At 44.7% G+C, this 24,509-nt stretch overlaps 1 protein-coding gene across 2 annotated transcripts in view; it reads left to right on the forward strand.

Annotated features, from left to right (window-relative positions):
- Positions 1-16,143: 16,143 nt before the first annotated feature.
- FAM161A (FAM161 centrosomal protein A) overlaps positions 16,144-24,509 on the forward strand; it is a 121,748-nt gene continuing 113,382 nt past the window's right edge. The window contains exon 1 of one of the 2 annotated variants that reach the window (XM_078649472.1): positions 16,144-16,391. In XM_078649472.1, coding sequence (XP_078505598.1) covers positions 16,206-16,391 — 186 coding nt within the window. In that variant the 5' untranslated portion in view covers positions 16,144-16,205. The remainder of the gene's footprint in view (positions 16,392-24,509) is intronic. The other variant, XM_078649473.1, reaches the window with a different exon arrangement.

The following is a 24,509-nucleotide window of genomic DNA, read 5'->3' on the forward strand; positions in this document are numbered from 1 at the left end:
CCTGCCCGGAGATATTAACACAAATACACAACAATACCAATTGCAATAAGGTAAGTAAGCACAAAATAAAGTGGTCTTCCGGGGGAGACCAAACCATTTACTAAAAAAGTGAAATGCAAACTGCGACTGAAGTCGGGACTTGGACCAGGAGACTCGAAGGAGCAGGTGACACAAGGAGCCATCCAAGGTACCCCGGAACCCCTTGGAGGCCATGAACAGAGTGGAAACACAGCGGCGTGTCCTATAGAAGTCAACGGGACCGTCGCGATTGCAGTTTTTAAGACAAAGGACCCTTCCCAGTGGAAGAAACCCTGTTGAAGACAGAAGGTTGGAGATTCACCCCACCCATGGATACTTCCGGAACCTGGATACCTACAGCAGGTAAGCCGGGTGCATAGGTGTGAAGTGACGTCTGAAACCGCCATAGACCACAATGGAGGACTTTGAAAAAGATGACACCGGAGAAGACTGTGCAAGAGTCTGGTGGAATCCAAGGTTGGATTCTTGAAGAAGAGAACCTGTAAGCCGAGGAGACAGCCTATGCCACTCAGAGGTGACCAGTGACGGAAGTGCACTGACCGCAAATGTTGGACAGTTCAGAAGTGTTGACGGGGACCTTGTTGCTGCAGCTAGCAGGACCAGGTGATGCTGAGGAAGACCAGGAGCTGTGCACAAGCTGTCCCACGTCGGAAGTCAAGGACCAGGGGTTCGGTGTCCAGCAGGAGCACCATCAAGTCTTTGTAGCTGCAAGTGGCGCGGAGAGCGAAAATAGAGCAATGTTGGGACCAGCAAGGTCCATGGGACTCGCCACAAGCTAAAGAGTCCGAGCAAGCAGGGGAGCCCGCTGAAGCAGGAGAAGACCTTCAGGAGGACCCACAGGCCGAAAGCACAGGAGTCACAAGAGGACCTTGAGCAGCTCACCAAGAAGGTAGGCCCACGGTGCGGACAATGCGGTGAGGATGCTGTACCTGGCAGGAAGAGATGCTTGAGGCTGGAGCTTCTTGTAGCTCAAGGATCTCTGCAGTGCAGAGCCAACAAGCCTTAGCAATGGCACATCGAGGCAGTGCACAGGGTTCGTCCCTTCGGTTCTGACGAGCGAGACTGGCCTCAAAATTTCAGAGAGGACAGGTCAGGCCTCGAGGGAGTTGCAGAACCACCACCTGTGTTGCTGAGCCTTTCAAACTCCGTGGGACATCAGGAGCAGCAGACTGGCCAGCTTTGTTACGGTGCCTGCAGATGTAGGGGAGCTACCCTTTTACACCAAGGGAGATTACTTTGGGTTTTGTGGTAAATAAATAAATAATACCTCTATTTTTGAATGAATATATGAATAACAGATAGCTCAATAAATAAGAGTCAAGATTCGAGGTAGTAGGAGTTTGCAGGTTTAATACAGCATAAAGGACAGGAACAGGACAACCTGCACGGACAAGATCTGGGATGGCTAGCTAGCACAACTTTAATAACAGTGCACAAGTATATATACTAAAACAATTGCATTACAGTGAATTACAGTAGGCGGAGCAGTGGGTGTGGTCAATAGCAGTCGCGAAAGATAAGGGTGAAAGTGGGTGTAACAAGAGGCGTATACATAGACATGTGATGTAAACGTAACAGAGTATGTCATAAATGGGGCGGAAACATGGAGGGGGCTACCTAAGGAGCCGGGACCTCTAACCTAATGGTGCGCGCAAACTGACAATGACGTGTTACTAGGAGAAGCTGGGGGCTATGAACTCTGTGCTAGGAGTAGAGACTGAAGTCTGGAGAGTCAGGGCGACATGTACCTAAACCCTATCTAGTATCTAATGTTTAGAGAACATGTTGATATAAACTAAAAGTCAGGAGGGGAAAGGCTAACAGACTCTAAGACTGGAGCATGCATTATTCTACATGTAGTGCGTTGAAGAATATTAAATGACCATTAAATGCAGTATTTCTCTTACATGGAGACGTAAAGGCTAGACAATGACTGAAATTATTGATGCGATTCAGTAGCTTAGGAATGCAGAGAAGGAGGGCTGGACTGATAACTAGAATCATAACATACTCTTGGCAGACTCGTAGGCAGAGCCAGGCCGGGCACTGCGAGGCAGGAAGTAAGTGAAGGGTCGAGGATACAGGTGGGGGCTTTATCGCTCCTCAGCGAGGGCTCAGGAGACAGAAGCTGAATCTGGTGTCCGGGCCCTTCTGAGGCCTAGAAACGGGGACTTTTCAATGAAATAACGTGCACACTGAGAAACGTGGCAACGCAACTTTACATAGGCCTAATACTCGTAGCTTTCACGAGAACTGGAAACTGGCATACTAGAGATGGACACAACTGTAATTGCGTCTTTAATCAAACATGGGGAATACATATGCATATTAATCATGCACACATAACATAAGATGGGGGACACGTAGGGACACAGAACATGGCAAAATTTACTTTTCCACATTCCCTCCTTGTCACTACGTTTCCATCAGGAAACATCAATATTCATGATACCATCTATCATTTCATACAGTATCATTTGCTCGTCTCGAATTTTCTTGGAACTGGATTTAGAACGGGACTTGGGACTAGGAATACAGGATGTAGCACAAATGCCGCAAATCGCAGGGCCACATTGTAAACAGAGGCAGCAACTGAATATGATCGCTACTGCAATACCCAGAAATGACAATACTTTCCATCCCCAGGCGGAAATTATATTCCAGAACCAACCGGACCATGTCCAGGTGCCTGGATTTTGGTGTAACATATGGGCAATATTATGGAGTCTGGTAATAGCTGAATAAACAGACGGTGCGTTATTAGGAATGAAAATGCAGCAACTAGATCCGATGACTCTACATGCCCCGCCCCTATCGGCCAGTATGACGTCAAGGACGAGACGATTCTGGAGCACGACAATTCTCATAAAGGATTGTTCTTCGGTTAAGTTACCTAGAGCAGAAGTAGTCTCAATCACTACTGCTTCAAGGGTTCTCGTTAATCTACGTATCAGTTTACTATTCACGACAGTACCTAAGTAGGGGAAGACACCTTTATTGATATCTATGTATTGTTCTAGAGCAGTTTCAGTATAATCGACAATCGGGAGGTCTCTCTTGTGTCTAGTATGTACTAGGTGGGAATTCCTATGATAGTCAGGTGGGGCTAGAAAAACTGGTGGCAGTAGGAAGGCAATGTAACAGGTTCCCTCCCAATCGAGGGGCAGACGAACATATGCGGTCTGACCACAAACAAAATAAGAATGACGTGAAGCTTTGAAAATAGATTTCCTACTGTCACTATACTTGACAATAGTCGTACAATCACTATGGCCTACATGTACGGAACCATTATTTCGGACACATAATTCACCTTTTACTGGTAATACTGACATAGCAGGGAAGTCTGGAGTAGAATCAGACTGAACATTCAGGACCATAAAATTCGAAGAATAATTACCCAAATTATAAACTTCATTTTCTAGATCTAACCCTGTTCTGTGGGGAAGACCTTGCTTGTCTGGAAAACATGTACTATTAAGAAAAGACATATCTGTTGAGGATGACGTTAACGTGGACCATGCTCCACACGAACCATTATGTGAAAATGGATAAGGAAAGAGTGGCAGAACTCCCTTCGGTGTCTGGAAAGGGGGGAGTCGACCACACACCCAACAATTAGTGGCATTGCTGGTCTGGTGTGAATAATGTAACATGCGGATAAAGGAATTATTACGCATAGCAAGACGATATGAAAGTTCATGAGGAGGTAGATCACTAAACGTGTGCTCTACTGTAGCATTAGCAGACTTATTTACATGAGAAACTGGAAAACACAAGTAAAATGCATAACCTGTGCAGGAAATCATAATGCTAAAATATAGCAGAAAACATAAAATAATAATGCAACTTTTAGAGTTCTCACTAACTCTCTCTCTGTGGGGGTCTATTATATACATGTCAGAAACCGGTCTAACCGTTTCACCTAGGGGAGGACTTAGACAATCAAACTGGCTGACTTATTTTACTAGACCTTAATTTTTTCTTATACTCCTGCTGCGGAGTTTTCTCTAACGGGGAGGAATCTGTATCATTGTCTTTTGCGGGACAGTCCTTAAGAATAGTACTTTGACAGTCTTTACAATCCTCGGAAATGTTCTTGGTAACAGGTTTTAGTCCAAAAAATCTTTTCACATGTGACAGGTAGACCCAGCCCTTCCTGCCTTCCAACTTGACGGCAGTACGGGTGGCCAGGAGGACCTGTTTGGGTTCCTTCCAGCGAGGCTCCAGCAGACTTGAACGATCAAAGTTCCTCACAAGAACCATGCATCCGGGAACGATTTCATGCGGTGCCACCTCGGTATTGTCTGGAAATGCGGCGGCAACCTGTGAACGACAAGAGTGTAGGGCAGACATCAAGGAAGCTAGGTAATCTTTCAGCATATTACTTGAAACATCGGTAATACTTCGAGGTCTAGGTGTACCCCACATATTAGGGGGGCGGCCGAATACGACCTCATACGGGGACAGACCTGATCTGGAATGTGCGACCATGCGCATATAAAACAAAGCGACTGGCAGAGCTACTAGCCAGTCCACACCTTTCTCTTTACATACTTTTGCAATTCGAATTTTCAGGGTCTGATTATGTCTCTCTACGAGACCGGCTGCTTCAGGATGGCGTACACAATGAAACTTCCACTGGTACCCTAACAGAAGGGAGATGTGTTTCATAAGCTCAGATGAGAATGGCTGGCCGTTATCAGAATATACGACCCTTGGGAGTCCATAACGGGGGAAGAATTCACGAACCAACTGCTTGGCAGTGGTCGCGGCTGTGTAATCTGGGACTGGATATGCCTCTGTCCATCTGGACAAAGCGCATACAACTACAAGGACATACTTGAAACCTCGACATCGCTCCATCTGAATATAATCCATCTGGAGGACTTCAAAAGGGTGGTCAGGGGGCTGGAATCCACCTTGTTCCACCGGGACACTTTTACCTGGATTAAACTGGCAACATATCATACAGGTACGGACTTTCTGCTTGGCTGCAGCTCGTAAATGCTTGTTGGACCAAATGTTCTGGATACTATCTAACATAGCTTTTTCTCCTAAATGTGCTGGACTATGTGCGGTATTGATAATGACTTGAACCATAGAGTCAGGGAGAAACCATGTGGCTCTTCCCTTCGTTACCCATCCCTGATCTGTCTGGACCCCTCCTTGTTCGGACCATTTCTTGATTTCATCGGGAGTAGCATGTAACTGGATATCTATGACATCTTGAGTAGGGTCCTTAACTGTCATACAGGTAGTCAGATCTGGAGTGTGTGTCGGTGTCTTATTAACTGGAATGTCTGGTGTCTGAGCTGTAAGCTTGGCTGTGCGATCTGCTAGATCATTACCTTGGGAAATAATGTCAGTAACTTTCGTATGTGCTTTGCATTTCATAATAGCGATAGATGTCGGTAAGTGTATGGCATCTAACAGAGCTTGAATAAGGAGACCATGCTGAATCTTGGTTCCATGATAAGTCATGAAACCTCTCTCCTGCCAGAGCACTCCAAAGTCGTGTACGACTCCAAATGCGTAACGTGAATCCGTGTAAACATTGACTTTCAGGTTCTTAGCGTATATGCAGGCTTGGGTCAGAGCAACTAGCTCTGCTGCTTGAGCGGACAGAGTGTCAATACGATGTGTTTCTATAACTTCAGTGTCTGTAGTCACTGCATACGCGGCTACTAGTTCTCCTGTACTTGTTCTCATACATGAACCATCCACATAAAGTGTCAGGTCGGGATCTGGTAATGGAATATCTGTCAGATCTTGTCTTGGCTTAGTCATAGTGTTAACTACTTCCACACAGTCATGTGTGGCAGGATTTGAAGTAACTGATGGTAACAGTGTAGCAGGATTTAGAACGTTGCAGCGTCTGATTTCTATGTGTGGCTGGAACAGTGTCAATTCATAACCTGTCAAACGTGCAATTGTCAAGTGCTGAGTCTGTGTTCGATTTAAAAGAACTTCCACGGAGTGTGGAACTTGTACTGTCAAGGAATGTCCTAACACTATGGAATCACTCTGTCTGATAGCTAGTGCTGTGGCTGCAACTGACTTGAGGCACGCAGGCAGCGCCTGGGCTACAGGATCTAGTGTGCTCGAAAAATAAGCACAGGGCTTGTATTGTCCTGCTTGATCTTGTGTAAGAACAGATAATGCTGTACCTTCACGTTCAGTGACGAAAAGTGTAAAAGGCTTACTGTAGTTCGGTGTAGCGAGAACTGGAGCTTGGCATAAGGCTTTCTTTAACTCATTGAAACTAAGTGTATGTTCAGATGTCCAAGGGAGGACAGTCGATACGGCTGCCTCCTGTGTCGTTAACTGTATCAGTGGCTTGGCTAGAAATGCATACTGAGGAATCCATTGTCTGCAATAAGAAGTGAGGCCGATAAAAGCACGTACCTCCTTCTGGGTCTTGGGCTGAGGAAGACTCGCTATTAACTGGATACGGTCAGGTGTCAACTGCCTACCCCTCTTGGACAGTAAGTGGCCTAAATAGATCACTTGCTGGACACAGAATTGAAGCTTCGAAGGGGACACCTTGTGCCCCATCTCGGCAAGGAAATACAAGACTGTAAGGGATGCTCGCTCGCAAGCACGTTCAGAACGGGCTGTGATCAGTAGATCGACATACTGGAGCAGGGCAGTGTCAGTTGGCATGTGAATATTGTCTAGTTGTCTCTTAAGTGCTTGACTGTAAATACTAGGACTTTCTGTGAAACCTTGAGGAGCGCGTGTGAACATATAGCTCCTTCCATTTAAACAAAAACCGAAAAGGAACTGGCTGTCTGGATGAATGGGGACACTGAAAAATGCGTTCTTGAGGTCTATGACTGTAAAAAATGAGGCTTCAGAATCAATGGCTGTCAATAGGGAAGAGATATCTGGGACAACTGGGTACTGGGGAATAATACATTTGTTGAGTTCTCGAAGGTCAATCACTAATCGATATACTGGGGGTGCATTTGGATCAGTACGTTTCATGACTGAAATGATCGGAGAATTACATACATTGGAGTCAGTTTCTACAACTACTCCTTGAGCGATGAGCTCGTCAATAATTTTGGATAAGGCTGTTACAGCCTCAGGTGGCAATCTGTACTGTCTGATTCGTGGTAACACTACACCTGGTTTGAGAGTCACACGATGGGGTGTGATTTGCATATAACCTACATCAGTTGGACCTTGTGCCCATAGATGCTGCGGAACATTAGACAATCTCGGATCAAAATCTCGTAATACATAGTGACCCTTGAAGTCACGTAAGAACAATCGTATTCCCTCTGGGGAGCAGCAAATAACTGCACCTAATTCTTTCAGTGTTTTAATACCTAACAGATTTTCTGGGCATGACTTCGTAAGTAACAGATCAGTAGTGCGGGACAATGGACCTACTTCTAAAGTAACTGGCTTAGATATCTCGTTTACAATAGGCTTTCCTGAAAATCCAAGGGAAACATTTCTAGAGCCTGAGAGCGGAGCCCCTGGAACTTCGGCGTGACTGATGGTCGTCCTACTTGCCCCTGTATCAATCAGAAACTTTCTGTCTTTCCCTAGTACTTGACTATGAACATAGGGACCTTCTTGATCTACAGGTATCTCAATGAGAGGCAAGCCTACCTCCCTCTCTAGGCTGTTTCATGAGTACGGCTGATACTCTGGATACTCGGACTGTGCATACTGGTACATCTGCTGTGTAACATGCTGTGTTGCAGCAATAGGCTGCGGTGCTGGAACTGTCTGTTGTGCATTCTGTGGCTGAGAAGTCTGTGAAACTTGTTCTTGTCTAGACGGACGTGGTCTTTCTTTAGTCTTACCGGTGGCTATGTTGTGTTTCAGGACTGCACACTCGTTTATATAGTGACCTGGCTGTTTACAATAATTGCAGGTCCCTTTAACGGGAACTGCAGGATGACTGGCTTGATTCGTACCCCTCTTCTGACTGTCTTGAGGAACAGATTGTGCAACTAGTACTTTCATTTTCGTGTCTTTCATACGTTTTCTTTCATGATCTTGCTCTTCTCTGATTCTATTCTGGTGATATTGAAGCATCTGTAACATTTGGGACGGGGTATTAGCTTGCCAGGTACTTTCGACTTTCAAAACTCGGTTCTTAACTTGTGGACTTGAATTCTCGACTAATTTAGTAACAAAGAGATGAGGGTATGACTCGCTACTTGTCTTGAGGCCACTGTTAATAATAAAGCATTTCTCGAATCTAGAATAAAAATCACTAGTGTCTTCGTCTTGTTTCTGTTTACAGGCTGAGATTGCATCCCAGTCTTCCTTTTTAGTGGCTAATAATCTTGGCAAAACTTGTATCTTTGTCATGACAGGGAATTAATTTCTTCATCTCTAAGAGTTCCATCTTTGTAATCGGAGTGTAAACAAACACTCGTTGCATTTCACCATCTGCTGTCCTGACTGGGTGTACTTCTCGTAACGGATTCTGTCTATCTATGTAAAAGGGTTTACTTTCTGGGGGTGAGACATGAACAAAATGCGGGTTCAAGAACGTTCTATATTTGTGACGCTGTTCTAGAATGACACTAATTAAATCGGTACCTAGACCTTTCCATCTATACTGGAGTAACTCGTTCAGGACATCGTGTAACGGACCTGGATCAGAATGTTGACCCTCATACAGAGTAATGAGGTGCTGGATCATATACATACCCACCAGTCGTTGCTCGGCTGGAGGCAGTTTCAGAAACATTTGTGCCACTATTTCGTCTGGAAAAGTGGTAGAATCAGTAATCCATCGGACTGCTGATCGGGCTAGTTCTTGTTCATGCATAGTACTTAACTCACTGTAACCGATTCGTGATTTCAGAATGTGATCGGTAGCTTGAAATACTTGTTCTAGAGAACCTTGTTCTGGTGCTGGATGAGGAACAGTTTTCTTGTAATCTAGACGTGAATGTCGGTCGGAAAGTCTAGTTCTACCTACATACGCTATTCTAGTGGGATTCTCGTTGTCTACCTCTTCAGTAGAAGAGTCATTTTCTTTCTCGTTTACTAGTGCTTCTTTGCGTTTCTCGTGTAACCTTATTATTTCTTTACGAATTTTCTTGTACATACTCTCTATGCTACTGATGGTTCTGTGCTTACCCTCGGCTATGTTATCACTCCACCTTGTCAGGATTCTCATTTCGGCCGGATCTTTAGTCGGGGAATCTTGTTCTCTTATTAAACAATTAATCAGAAACTTTAATATCATGAGCTGGATCTCAGCTTTCCTTTGAGACATGGCTTCGCCAATACTTTCTGGATCATCCCCTGTACGGATGAAACGATATATTCTGTCTAGATCTCCTTTCATATCCGGTAGGGTGTCCAAATACCCGGTCACCCGTCTTACACGGATGGAATATATAACTGTACTATCATCACCTGCGACTGGATCATAGCGGCATTCAGTAAGAGCTCGTCGGATATCTGCAACGGACTTATATTTGGGCGTGCGCTGTAACGCACATTCATGTAACTCGGCCAACGTTCTACGTTGGTGTGGTGGCGGGGTACCAGGAGGACCTCCTCCTGCGGCCCCTAAACTAGAATCGTCGACTGATACTCTTCGTGCTGGCAGAGTGGGAAATTGTAATGTAGGCTGGACCGGGGGTACCGTAACAGGTACTCCGGTGACTGGAGGAGCAGGATTTACATTATTTACAGGAGCTGGCGGAACAGGATTTGCACATTCTGGGACTGTCGTCCAAATAGGACGAAATAAAAATATCAGCTGCGGTCGGTTTGTGACGTAGCTTGATCGGAACTAATGGTGGCGGAAAATTACTGGATGCCTCCGGGGTTGCTCTTGGCAAGCCCTCGGCAAGAAGAGGGTACATACCCTTAATAAGGGCATTCCTCTGTCTGTCTGACTGTTCGGTTTTAACTCGTTCACCTATCTCGATTAATTCCCTTTCTTGGGCTCGTTCTAAGGATTCTCTACTTAATTCTGACTTTCTGATTTCTTTTTCGGTTCTTCTATGAGATTCTTTACGCCATAACTCGATGGCATCTTTCTGTGACTGTCTGGCTTTCTTTTTCCATAATGCTTCTTCTACTCTCATGATGCACTCGGCATCCCATGTACCCGATACGGGCCATCTATACTTCTCTTCTAATTCCTTGGTGTACTCCACCCATAAATCTAGATATAATATGGCACTTATGCCATGCTTCTGATACATAAAATGACCTGGACTGTCCCTAGGCGGGACAGGAACTGCTGCTTCTAGCAGACCATTTCTGGTTTTTAACTGACGTAATTTCGAGAATAAAGGCATGACTGAACTGTAATCTAGACGCAATTACAATACACAATGAACACGATAACTACACCACTTTCATACCACGACATTAAAAATACATGAAGAACATTTAAAATAACAGTTCGAACAGAATACTACCTGGAATACTGAAAACAGAATACATGAATCTTCTCGAGAACAGAACTGACTAGAACAGAGACTAGATGCACTGCTGAAACAGTACGAAACTTACCGGTCTCATAAAGAGACACGTCAGGACCCGCATCCACCGAAATGGACACTTCGTTTTGGGTCTGTGTACCACCAAACCCCACGGACCAGAGTCAATTAGATTGACCCTGTCTAGATACTACCCCAGCAACAGTACTCACCGGGCAGCAAGAACGGAAGGCCTCGGACTGGACTGGACTGCTTCGACGCCGGACGGACGAACTTCGGACTTCTGTTACGGGTGGGCCTCCGGATACCTCGGACCTTGGACTCTCGGCTTGGGCTCTGGTCGGGACTCGCCGCGTTCCTCCACCGCCTCGTCTGGATGCTGGACCGCCACCTCCGTCTCCTCCGTGGGCCTGAGGGATACTTGAAGCAGAAATATCTGCACGTGCACGGTATGGTTCCGTCACGGCTGCAGAGGGTCAGGGGGCCGGCGTGGCTTCACCGGCACGTGGGGAAAGGGCAAGTCCCTGTTCGGGCGCCATTATGTGGTAAATAAATAAATAATACCTCTATTTTTGAATGAATATATGAATAACAGATAGCTCAATAAATAAGAGTCAAGATTCGAGGTAGTAGGAGTTTGCAGGTTTAATACAGCATAAAGGACAGGAACAGGACAACCTGCACGGACAAGATCTGGGATGGCTAGCTAGCACAACTTTAATAACAGTGCACAAGTATATATACTAAAACAATTGCATTACAGTGAATTACAGTAGGCGGAGCAGTGGGTGTGGTCAATAGCAGTCGCGAAAGATAAGGGTGAAAGTGGGTGTAACAAGAGGCGTATACATAGACATGTGATGTAAACGTAACAGAGTATGTCATAAATGGGGCGGAAACATGGAGGGGGCTACCTAAGGAGCCGGGACCTCTAACCTAATGGTGCGCGCAAACTGACAATGACGTGTTACTAGGAGAAGCTGGGGGCTATGAACTCTGTGCTAGGAGTAGAGACTGAAGTCTGGAGAGTCAGGGCGACATGTACCTAAACCCTATCTAGTATCTAATGTTTAGAGAACATGTTGATATAAACTAAAAGTCAGGAGGGGAAAGGCTAACAGACTCTAAGACTGGAGCATGCATTATTCTACATGTAGTGCGTTGAAGAATATTAAATGACCATTAAATGCAGTATTTCTCTTACATGGAGACGTAAAGGCTAGACAATGACGGAAATTATTGATGCGATTCAGTAGCTTAGGAATGCAGAGAAGGAGGGCTGGACTGATAACTAGAATCATAACATACTCTTGGCAGACTCGTAGGCAGAGCCAGGCCGAGCCGGGCACTGCGAGGCAGGAAGTAAGTGAAGGGTCGAGGATACAGGTGGGGGCTGTATCGCTCCTCAGCGAGGGCTCAGGAGACAGAAGCTGAATCTGGTGTCCGGGCCCTTCTGAGGCCTAGAAACGGGGACTTTTCAATGAAATAACGTGCACACTGAGAAACGTGGCAACGCAACTTTACATAGGCCTAATACTCGTAGCTTTCACGAGAACTGGAAACTGGCATACTAGAGATGGACACAACTGTAATTGCGTCTTTAATCAAACATGGGGAATACATATGCATATTAATCATGCACACATAACATAAGATGGGGGACACGTAGGGACAGAGAACATGGCAAAATTTACTTTTCCACAGTTTCCTTGATGCCCACAGGTCTGTTAAAGATCCTGGAAGAAGCACAGTCATAGACTAAGAAGACTTGCAGAACAGTTAGACCAGGTGCAGCAAGAATCTTCCTTGATGCAGTCTTAGTTCCAGAAGTCCAAGTGTCCAGACAGTCGAAGAGTGATGCGGTTTCAGGCTTGAGTCTTGTCCCATGACGAATTAGAAAAGCCAACCACAGGTAAGCCCTTAAGTACCTAGGGAAAGGGTTGGAAAAACTCAGGGGGTCCCTCCCAGAGGAGGGGCTGGACAGAGTGGAGGATACTCCCATGTCTCTTGTCCAGGTTCGTGCCAGAGCAGGAGCCAAGGGCTTCCTGAACTGGCTCAAAATGGAGTATGCAAAGCAGTCTGATGGCACTGGCAAGCAGCCCCACCCCAGCCCAATATACTAAGTCCTGTTTTGGAGGTGGTCACACCGCCCTGTGACAGGAAACCTATTGTTCTTCCTTCCCTTGCTCGAGCTTGGTTCAGCACAGGAGGCAGAATCGGGTCTGTGGTCTGCAGCAGCATTAGCTTACTGTCAGACTGTGAAAGGCTGTTACCCGTAGTACAGGGTGGTAACCCAAGAGAGCCCTCCAGTACATGGGATGATGCTTCCAACACTGGATTCAGTGTTGTGGTATGATTCCAATATGTTTGATACCAAACATGACTGGGTTCAGTGCAGCCACTATACAGTTAAACACCTCCTAATGACTGATGTCCACTATATGTATTAAAATGCCAGCCGCACTTACAAAGCCTGGAGAATCGACTCCTGGGGTTTGAAGGGGTGCCCTGCTCATGCAGGGGCACCCTCACACTTATAACCAAGCACCCTGCCCTCGGGACTGAGGAGCCTGCCATAGGGGTGACTTAGAGGTTTTAAGTGTAGTTACCTCAGATATCAGGAACTTATCTGTCCTGGGAGGTGAAAGCACCAACTCATACAGGCTGCAATGGCAGGCCTGTAGTCAGTTTACGTGGACTCCCATGTGTGGCACAAAACATTCGCTGCAGCCCATGGGAGACCCCTGGTGTACCTATGCTTTGGGTATCTTAGTACCATACACTAGGGACTTACAAGGGTACACCAGTAGCCAATTGTGGATGTACACAAGTACTTACCATGGTCAATTTAGGGAAAAAGCACAGTGACTGGGGTCCTGATTAGCAGGATCCCAGTCAGAATAAGTCAAAAGCATTCTGACAGCAGGCAAAGAGTGGGGGTAAACCATGCTAGAAGGATCCTACCTTCCTACAGTTGACATACCAGCTGACCATTGACTTGTTAGTGTTTTTGTGGCTGGGCTGTGTGCCGGAGTTTAGCTTGGTGTGAAGCTAAGGTGAGTTAGAGATGCTGTGTATGTGGTTGTGCTTTCCAACCTAATGATTCTGTTTCTGGGTTAAATATGAACCTGAATCATCATCTGAGGAAGTCTCAGATCTTTACCAACTTCCTTAATTCCTGCTGGTCTTTGGTGTTTGTTGTCTTTTCCAGAGGTTCCTTGTCATTTACCACAGATGTTTTCCATTGTAGGGCATATGGGTGTCAGTCTTGAGCAAAGGGTTCTGTTCTGCAAGTTTTGTTCAATCTTCTCTTGAGTATAGGATAGTCAAGTGCCCATGATAGTGGTCAACACCCCGTGCCTCAAAGTGTCTAGCCTTGGTTAGTCCGTGAAGCCCATGGAGGGCTGCGGTTATGTGATCACCTAGGTAGACGTAGCAGTTGGTTGCTGCATTTTGGGCTCTTTGAAGTCGTTAAAATAGGAAGAGCGATGCTCCTCCGTAGAGTCTGTTTGTTTAGTCCAGGCGAGACCGAACTAGTCCAATGGCAGCCCGGGGCTGGTATGGGAAACCTAGGTTCGGGATGGTGTCAAAGAATTTGCATGGTGTCGAAGAGTATTTGTGTGATTTAGTTTACTTGAGGAGGGAATGATAGGCTGGAGTAATGATCGTTCCCAGATATCTTATGCAGGGCATGTTGCCAGAGGAGGGCTAGGTTCTTGAGGCCAGATGGTCATGGGCTGGCAGTTCTTCCATTGTCTTAGTCGTTAGTCTTTGTTTTGAGATTTGATGAGATTCGAGCTAATCCCCAGCATCTACTTGTTACTAGCTCTAATTGTTTATGATCTAATCCTGAATCGCCTTTATCAATTGGGTGTTCCAGCTTTATGATGAGTTGTGTATTGTCAAGTTGTAGCCAAGTAAGAAGACGTACCTGATGAGGCCCGTCAGCAGGCTGATGTCTGTCATGAAGAACAGTGGGGTGATAATAGGCAGTGCTAAAATGAGGGAATAAGATAATGCCTGATCCCTGTGAGAGGTAGGAGAAGGTCCAGTCTGGGATGAATTCCTAAATGTGAAGTCCCTCAATCTTCAGGAGGTGAGCGAAGTGTTTTTTTTATGTCAAAGGTGGAAGATCGTTCCAGTAGGAGTAGGGTGACATTTCTATGAGCTGTTATCTGCACGCCGGCCAAGTTGGAGATCTGGGTAAAATTGGTACTATGCCCTGCCAGAGGGTAACCAGTTTGATGGTCAGTGTAGATTGTTTTCGTCCAAGGAGTTGGCTATCTGAAAGAATGCTTGGCCAAAGAGAGTCTTGCTGGCTGGGATAGTGCGTCAAGTCCCTTGTTGATTATTGGTGTGATGTATGATCTTAAGATTGACTTGCTATGAGCATGAGGTTAAAGAATTATTGGGTTCTTGTTTTTTATATAATGTTTTTATTGAAAATGTCCAACACCGAAACAAAACACACACAGAAATGGGATACACTATCTCTAGGACGGTCCCCTTCTAGGCCCAAAGCGAGTCTTGTGAATTTGTCAGATTAGCGGGCCCCTGGGAGTGATGGGGAGCGGGCTTGTCTCTCCCCATGGTGCCCCATCCGTTGGTCCCCACTGCAGCAGTGCACCCCAGCCTCAATAAGGCCCCAACTGTAGATGGATGTTGCCCCGGGCGACAAGCCCATCTACTCCTCTCACATGTTATGAGCCGCCCGGGAATCAGGGTCTTCAGCCCCAGAACGACCTGCTTCAGGTGCTCAGTCACCCTTGGCCATGGGCCCCTGAGATTGGATCAGACTGGTGTAATCTCCTCACACCCCTCCCACATGGTTCTTACAGGTTTAGAGCCCCATCCTCCAGGTGGGCCGCCTCACGCTCCCTTTCCCCTTTGCAGAGGCAGCCTCAGTGTAGTGCAACTCAGGAGTCGCAAAAAAATGAATTCCCACCTCAGAGTAGTTCATAGAGTTGTACTGTCAGAAATTGGTGACCTGATTAATCGCTGTATGTGGGAGGCCTAAACCTGTGAGATAGCTCTGATGGTTGAGCTTGTAATTTCTCAGTCACCTAAGGGATATTTGCCTGAGGCTCTGTTGTCAAGGTCTGTGAATACTCCCTGACCAGATGGATATCTTTGTGGTCGATACTACATGTAGAGAGAGGTATCTCAAGATCCCTATGTTCTGTGGCACTTAAGAGATCGCACTGCTGTGAGACTTATTGAAGTCTGTTAGGAGTGTGAGCTCTGACTAGTTATAGACTTTTGTCTAAAAGCTGTAGCCAGTGAGAGATGTATAACCTGGGGAATTGCTCTTTTCTCTTTAATAAACGACTTAAGATCTTTCATCTCAGTATGTAGAATATAAGAGTACTGAACCTTTTTACCGTGCAATTAGTGTCACCGTATTCTGCCAATTATTTTCGAGGGTGGAAGAGGTAAAACCACCCTCGCCCGCAAGAGAATTCAGAACCGCTCCCTTTTTTATTTTTTTTTAATTAAAAAGTCCCCTTGTCAGACAATATGTCCCCAGCTCGCGCTGCATGAGGCGGCAGAAGGGACCAGCCTTAGCTGAGTGCAGGGGCGGGGCTGGGCTGGGCGGGACCTCGCTCGCCCGGTGTCCCGGGTTACGGCCGCCGCTTCTGTTGAGCCGCTCGGGGCCGTTGCTCAGCTGGGGCGGCCGCTCGTCCGCTTCCTCTCAAGCCCCTGCGCCCGGCCTAGGCTGGGAGCGGCATGGACCGGTCGCACCGAGCCTCGGTGCTGGCCGCCTCCTGCCTCAGCACCCCGGTGAACCCGCACACCCGCGCCCCCGTCGCCCTGTACGAGCGGCAGCAAGAGGAGGCGAGGTGGCGGCGGCGGGACAGAGGAGCCCCGCACCGGGAGGAGGGCGACAGCCGCCGCGGAGCCCGGGACACCAAGGTACCGACCGGGGGGTGGCGGACTCAGCAGTGTGTCTGAAAAACGCACGCATTTGTGCCGACTTCCTGAGGGTCACTCGGGCAGCGACTTACAGGCACGCTCTGTGTACGTACAAAGTACTGCACGTATTGAGAGTCCGTTTTAATGCAACGTGGGGGGTGGGGGCTTATCGTGCAAGCATTATCCATCCACGGTGCCTTGCCAGCCGACCCACCACTGTGCAAGAAAACACAGCTGTACCAATTAGCTGACATGTATGTACACCAGTCACAACTGTAGCAGATATCCCCAGCTAAGCCTTTACTCACGATTCTGATACTCACCTTCATACACTCATCCACAGCTATATGAGTTTCCCAGTCACACTATTGCTGTCCAGGTGCTCCAGTACCTGTCACTTACCGCGTTTCTATACGTTCAGTGTTATGCCAGGTTCCTGACCAATCAACCCACTTGTCTTCTCCCATCACTGTAAACCAGCAACTGCTCTTCACCCACAGCTGTGCCAGCCAACCCTCCCCTGGTCCGCCGAGTAGCACTTATTCTCCTGTGACTTTTCGCTCCCATCACGAGAGTAGAGGAACACAGGACAGCCCATGGACATCTTAAAAAGTTTGGGGGCCTTGGGCCAAATGTAATTTGGATGACCATGTTCGGAACAGCTTTGGATTCTTGATCCAATATCAGTTATTTCCTGCTCTCTTTGGCCAGGTCACTGAAAGTGCACAGGCACACTTGTCCATATTCTTAGTGTGTTTACATTTAAGATTCAAGAATAGTGACATATTTTCAATTTTAGAATTTGCAGCACCTCACTAATATTATTGCAGACAATCTTTGTCTCTCTTTTGTGATGTCCTGGTTTTATCTAAAAGAAAAAAAATATGGATGTTGCATAGTGTTGAAAAACCAAACATTTATCAGCAAAATGTCTGTTATAGACTCCCACATATCATCCACATTAAAATTAAATTAAAGGAAAACGCTGTTTAAGAATTATTCAAGGTCATCAAGGCAAGACTCTGCAGAACAGAGCTGTCTGTATCAGGGGGCCCCCTAAAAGTCTGGGGTCTTTGGCTAGAGCCTACTTTGCCCATGCCTTACGAGCCTCTGGGACAGCCACTAAATCAAACACTGGTTCCCAGTCACTCAAGGCTCTGAGGCAGATAACATTGCTGCTTTCACACTTCCCGAACATCGAACCTGTCTTGGCGAGGTTTCATTCCCTTCCTAACCACAACAAGCATTTGCAATGCAATCTGTCTCGCCTTTAGAACCATATATGTATTTAGCTTTGCAGCACATTAGCCTGGGTGCTGAAACATCTACTGTTCTCTTAACATAGAGGGAAGGTAAGCACCAAATTGCATGACACGCCACGTATGGGAATATATGGAGAGAACTATTGCCTTTCAGCGGGAAATGGTATAGTCTAAAGCTCTGTTTTTAATATAGAATCAGGGCCTTCGGTGGTCTTATCACTTTACAAAAGTATTATTGTCTACAGGTGCTCGTGGAAGACAATTTCTATGGTCTGGAATCTTGAGAATGCTAAAGTGATTCTGGTATTTTACAGACCTCTGCGGGTCATTTTCTATCAAGAAAGTTAAATAGAGGCAGTTGATCAAGCAGAAAGCACTTCTGGTATTTTACTGACCTCTGCTGGTCGTTTTCTATCAAGACAGTTAAATAGAGGCAGTTGAGCACAAAAAAGTCCCTAAGCGGAAGCAGACAAGTGCTAGGGCTGATCTCCAGAGCCCACAAAGTATATACTAAAATATATGGAAGAGGTCTCGAATGCTCAACCTAAAAAGGCTTGGCCGCCCTATGTTTGGTACCAGTGGTCTTACTTTGTTGCCTTTTGAAGTGCAATTCGTAATTCAACATTCTCCTTTCCCTGCTTGAAGCACTCCGTGAACTATTTCTCGGGATCACAGTCAAAGAAAGGGTTTTCTGGGGAAATGCTCTGCTCTTCCTTCCACTGTTCACAAACTGTCTTGTACGGGAAAGCAGAGACCACAAATCTGTCAGTCCAGTAGAGTCAGAGTCAAAATACACTTTATTCGATTATTTTAAAATCATAAAAGTATGCTATACTATACATTCATTTTTGATCATACAAGTAGTTGAAGAAACCATTTTAAAAACAATATTTACAAAATGTATAACATTTGTAAAAAAGGAAAAAAAAAACATGAATTCGATGTACACATATTTGTCATACAGATCAAAGGTTTTAAGAGCAACCGTTTTTACAACTATAGCTAAATATGCAAATCCCTAAAAAATTTATAAATTTCTAGGGTTATTTACAGTTTTATAGTTATATACAATATGCTAGATACCAGAGGGAATATTATACAAAGTTTACATAGTTCGTAAATAATTTTTGCTAAGGGTTCAGGGTCATGATTGTCTGCGAACTTTTTTGCTTAGATCGAATAGACATAATCAGAAAATTTGCTACTCCATACATAACCAATGGGGATTCCATAAGTTGCAGGAACAATAAGGCTGGTTTAACCTGCTTGAACATTTGATTTTTCAATATTGGTTTAATGAACTTTTCCCTTCCACTCTTAAAAAGGGGGCAAAAGAACACAAAATGTGATATGTCCTGATCAGAAAAGTCATCACATTTGCAGGGAGCATTCTCATGAGGCTTACACCACTTCTCATAATCTCCTAAGAGAAAATGAGCTAAATTGAAGCGAAATCTTGTAAGGACCCACCGATGAAAAGGTTTATTTACTGTCATCAAGTATGGTTGAATAGATAACGATGTAATCGTCATGTAGTGGGACCTTACCGTTGGCTTCATGATTTCTCTAGCCTCCCTTTCAGCCTCCTTTCTCTTTGTATAATGGGTCTTAACCCAATCTATATCCTCTTTCACCAGGCTCTCTGGTTTAAAACATAGATCGGGGCGGCCCAGATATACTGCAGATTTTTTAATATGTGATAACCACCCGATCTTATGAAACTGGAGTGAGCAACAAGTGCCCACAAGATGCGCGCAAATTGTTACATGGAACAATGTGTTCCTATACTATTTTTAACATTTAAAAAAAAATATATATATTTTATTGTTGTTGCATATTGAAAAACTCGGTCACAGTTATACACATTCGTAAGTGTGGCCTCAACATTCAGCCATGTTTCTTCGACATTGCAACTTTTATTTTATTACATTAATGATTAACTGAAAACTTAAATGATTGGATATATGGCAATGACCATCATAAGCATCCTCCTTATAGGTACTGGCTACTTTTCATCATAAATGCAACACATTGCGGCCTACTCAGTCTGCAGCCCCTGCAATAGATCACTTCCATTGTACATCATACCCACACCCTGCTTCAACTCCCTCTTCGTCCCCCCCTTATTCTAGGTCCTCGTCCTCCTCCCCGCTATCTAGGTCTTCACCTTCCGGTAAGGGCTCACATATGTCTCCCCTATAAGTGTTCCACGAGAGCCAGATTTTATTCCATTTACGTGGGTTACACCTTTGTTGATACACCGCCCTCTCCGTTATCATCGCCATATCCATATTCCTACACCACTGCGTTAGGGTAGGGGTTTCCCGTGCCCCCCATTTCTGCGCTATATCTCTCTTCGCAAGCATCATGCCGACTATTACCCATTGCCTCCCATATGTCGTAAGGTCGGTTGGGCCCCACACATTTAACAGACAGATTCTGGGGTCAGGTGTGATGGGGACATGTAATACCTGGGCCACCGTGCGTGTTATTCTCCGCCAGTAAACTACGATGTCAGGGCATTCCCACAAAGTATGAAATAGTGTACCCTGTGCTCCGCATTGTCTCAGACAGTGTGGGTGATCAGCTCTATGAATTTTATGTAGCAGAACACGTGTATAATATACTCGGTGCAGTATTTTAAACTGTACCAACCGAAATCTTGTCGATATGCCCGCCTCCCTGGGCGACGCCAATGCGGCATTCCACTCCTCCTCATTCATTTCACCCAGCTCCTCCTTCCAGGTTATTTTTAGTTTTTGCAACGGGTCTGGCATGTTATTTATTAATTTACGATAAGTGAGGGAGGTGGCCTTACTTTCCATGTATTCTGTCAGAAGCCGGTCTTCTAACGGAGCCGACTCCGGGACCGTCTTCCCAGGCTCCAGCGCCGATTTTTAACATTTTTAACAAGTTCAAGTCCACTCAATTTTGTATCGTGTTTGTGTAATTACCAAATCTTTGTTTATTGGCTTTTAAGTTCATAGTTACACTGATGTCATCTCAGTGCAAAATTCAACTTTCAATCTTCTCAAGAACACCCAATGCATTTCGGGTCATGAAAACAAAAGACCCTTCCTCAGGGGTCTGTAAGGAAAACATACAGGACCAAATTAGTAACCAGTCCAATTCAATCATACATTACATTGTCATTTGTCAAGTTCTGAAATACTACATCTCAATTTGCAGAAAAAAAGGGGGTTGCTATACAGAACAAATAAACCAAAAACGAGTTTTTCACTTTCTAATCTCGTGGTGGGAACACGATAACAGAAGTAAACATACCGATTGCTGAAACATCTAGGTTGCGCATAGAAAACAACCACCAGATACGGCGGTACAAACAATCATAGCGGACAAATTATAATCAAGTTATAAAATTGGAATGGACAGTCCGGCTTTACACTTACTAGAAGATCGAAAAACATGCGTCTCTCACGGCGCTTCAACAAACGAGCAAGAGCTCTACGTGTAAGTTCTTAAGCAAAACGCTAAGGGAGATTAGTGACGCGCGGTCACGTGATGGGAGTATTAAGGCTTCAACGCGACACAGTCTACATTCGCTTGCGAGCGCGCCTCAGAGCGCGATAACCACTCACGTGACATGTGCAACAGTGGCTTCAATGTGGTGGACTGCCTGCATTCTCGTGCGCTGACAGCATTAATTAACAAAGAAGAAATACTAAGATAATCTGATAATTCAGAGGTAGTAGCGATCATAAACTTAGGCAAAACATAATGCACAATAAAATAAATTCGATTCTCAGCATGAGTTATTAGCACATGAATCAAATATCAAAATACACAGTACATGAAAATATACATCATGGTATATGCTTGTAAATGATATTCATAATGTAATACCAAATGAAACATGGAAGGACAGCGGAGGATAGTCCTGTTGCCTGTGTCTGTAAAGGTCATAGAACAATAACTTTATAGAAAACATCACAGCAGATGTTTATTCTTGAATTAATGCAATTTGCACTGTTTTACAGTTATTTTGAATGGAGTGGAAAATTCTTTAACCAGTGTAACGGAACATCTATGGGCTTTGGGGGGGCCCCCTCATATGCCAATATCTATATGCATAAGTTTGAACATGATCACATACTGAAAAATCCGGAATGGACAAGTGGTTTGATTTTATTCAAACGCTACATTGATGATATATTCTTAATTTGGAGAGGAACCAAGAATGATCTGGCTAAAAACATTGAAACTCTGAATACTCACAATGCACGCACATCATTGATGAATCATCAATAGCTTTCCTGGATGTTAAGATCACACTCCACAATCAACAACTGAGTACGAAGGTACATACGAAACCCACGGATCGGAATTCTTGTCTATTATTCCAGAGTTTTCACCCTGAGGTGCTTAAGAAACATCTCCCCACTTCACAATTTTTCAGGTTGAAACGCATCACTTCGGACGAGCATGAGTTGTCTTCATCATTAGAAATCCAGACTCAAAAATACTTGAAAAGAGGCTATCCTGAAACCATCTTGAAGGAGTCCCTTGAAAAAATGAAAACCAAACCCAGAGAGATGCTGCATGAACCATCAATCCCGAGTCGTGAAAACAGAACTGTATGTGTCCTGAAACATTCCACAGAAATCACACGGATCAAACGGATCTTGAATAAACATTGGTCACTGATTTCTGGTGAACCTGATTTAAAAGAACTTTTCAGTGATAAGATTATGTTCGCTCATCAAAGATCACGCAATCTGAAAGAGATCCTCAATTGTCCTGATAAAGAAAGAAAGACGTACAAAGGGATGACCAGATGCTTGAATTGCGTGCATTGCAGCAACATAATTGTAGGAAACCAGTTCACTCATCCTTCGAAAGGATACAAAATTGATCTACAACATTCTGCAACATGCGACACTAAAAACATCATCTACGCGATTAAATGCCCATGCGGGAAAGTATATGTAGGCCAGTCTGAACGCAAATTAAAAGTACGCATCACTGAGCATAAGAGTAACATCAGACTTTCCAACAAAAAATCCACTGTTGCTAATCACTGGATCGAGGCTCGTCATCAAATTGCTCAACTGAGATGTACGATTCTGCAGGTGATAAAACAGCGCGGAGACATCGATCCTCAGAAACAGAGACTACAAGCTGAATTCTTCTGGATAAAAAAATTGAACTCTCTCCAGCCATCTCGGATGAATGATAGGATTGAGTACACATGTTTTCTATAAAGTTATTGTTCTATGACCTTTACAGACACAGGCAACAGGACTATCCTGCGCTGTCCTTCCATGTTTCATTTGGTATTACATTATGAATATCATTTACAAGCATATACCATGATGTATATTTTCATGTACTGTGTATTTTGATATTTGATTCATGTGCTAATAACTCATGCTGAGAATCGAATTTATTTTATTGTGCATTATGTTTTGCCTAAGTTTATGATCGCTACTACCTCTGAATTATCAGATTATCTTAGTATTTCTTCTTTGTTAATTAATGCTGTCAGCGCATGAGAATGCAGGCAGTCCGCCACATTGAAGCCACTGTTGCACATGTCACGTGAGTGGTTATCGCGCTCTGAGGCGCGCTCGTAAGCGAATGTAGACTGTGTCGCGTTGAAGCCTTAATACTCCCATCACGTGACCGCGCGTCACTAATCTCCATTAGCGTTTTGCTTAAGAACTTACACGTAGAGCTCTTGCTCGTTTGTTGAAGCGCCGTGAGAGACGCATGTTTTTCGATCTTCTAGTAAGTGTAAAGCCGGACTGTCCATTGCAATTTTATAACTTGATTATAATTTGTCCGCTATGATTGTTTGTACCGCCGTATCTGGTGGTTGTTTTCTATGCGCAACCTAGATGTTTCAGCAATCGGTATGTTTACTTCTGTTATCGTGTTCCCACCACGAGATTAGAAAGTGAAAAACTCGTTTTTGGTTTATTTGTTCTGTATAGCAACCCCCTTTTTTTTCTGCAAATTGAGATGTAGTATTTCAGAACTTGACAAATGACAATGTAATGTATGATTGAATTGGACTGGTTACTAATTTGGTCCTGTATGTTTTCCTTACAGACCCCTGAGGAAGGGTCTTTTGTTTTCATGACCCGAAATGCATTGGGTGTTCTTGAGAAGATTGAAAGTTGAATTTTGCACTGAGATGACATCAGTGTAACTATGAACTTAAAAGCCAATAAACAAAGATTTGGTAATTACACAAACACGATGCAAAATTGAGTGGACTTGAACTTGTTAAAAATGATAAAAATAGTATAGGAACACATTGTTCCATGTAACAATTTGCGCGCATCTTGTGGGCACTTGTTGTTCACTCCAGTTTCACAATTTACAAGGCACGAATTGACGACGTGCAACAGATGTCTGCGCAACCCCTAATGTTTTGAAAACATCGTTTCACTTGAAATTGAAGATTTGAGTGCACAGGGATAACACAGATTGAACCACCCGATCTTAGCCGCATTGTCCCTTCCCATACAATCCCTAATAATCTTGTGGTTTAGTGTTAGAGCTGGGTTAAGCCATATCTTAATCCAGGATAGTAGCGGTGCCAGAGACAGTGAGTCTTCGATATATCCCATCCCCAATTCCATATGTACAGAAAATGCTGGTGTGGATTGCGAGAGACCCAGTATAGATCGTAAGAAAATATTTTCCTCTCTCTGTATTTCGGACAAATTTTTGTAGCCCCAGATCGACGCCCAATACCTGGCAATAGCCAAGGTTTTGGCTCTATAGATGGACAATATAGCCTCAGCTGGCTTACCGCCCAGTCGTTTTGCAAAGCCCATGATAGCGGCAGCCGATCTCTTGACTGCCGCAGTTTTACTTTTAATTTGTG

This window comes from Lissotriton helveticus, chromosome 6, assembly GCF_964261635.1.
Source record: "Lissotriton helveticus chromosome 6, aLisHel1.1, whole genome shotgun sequence".
NCBI classification, from domain to species: Eukaryota; Metazoa; Chordata; class Amphibia; order Caudata; family Salamandridae; genus Lissotriton; species Lissotriton helveticus.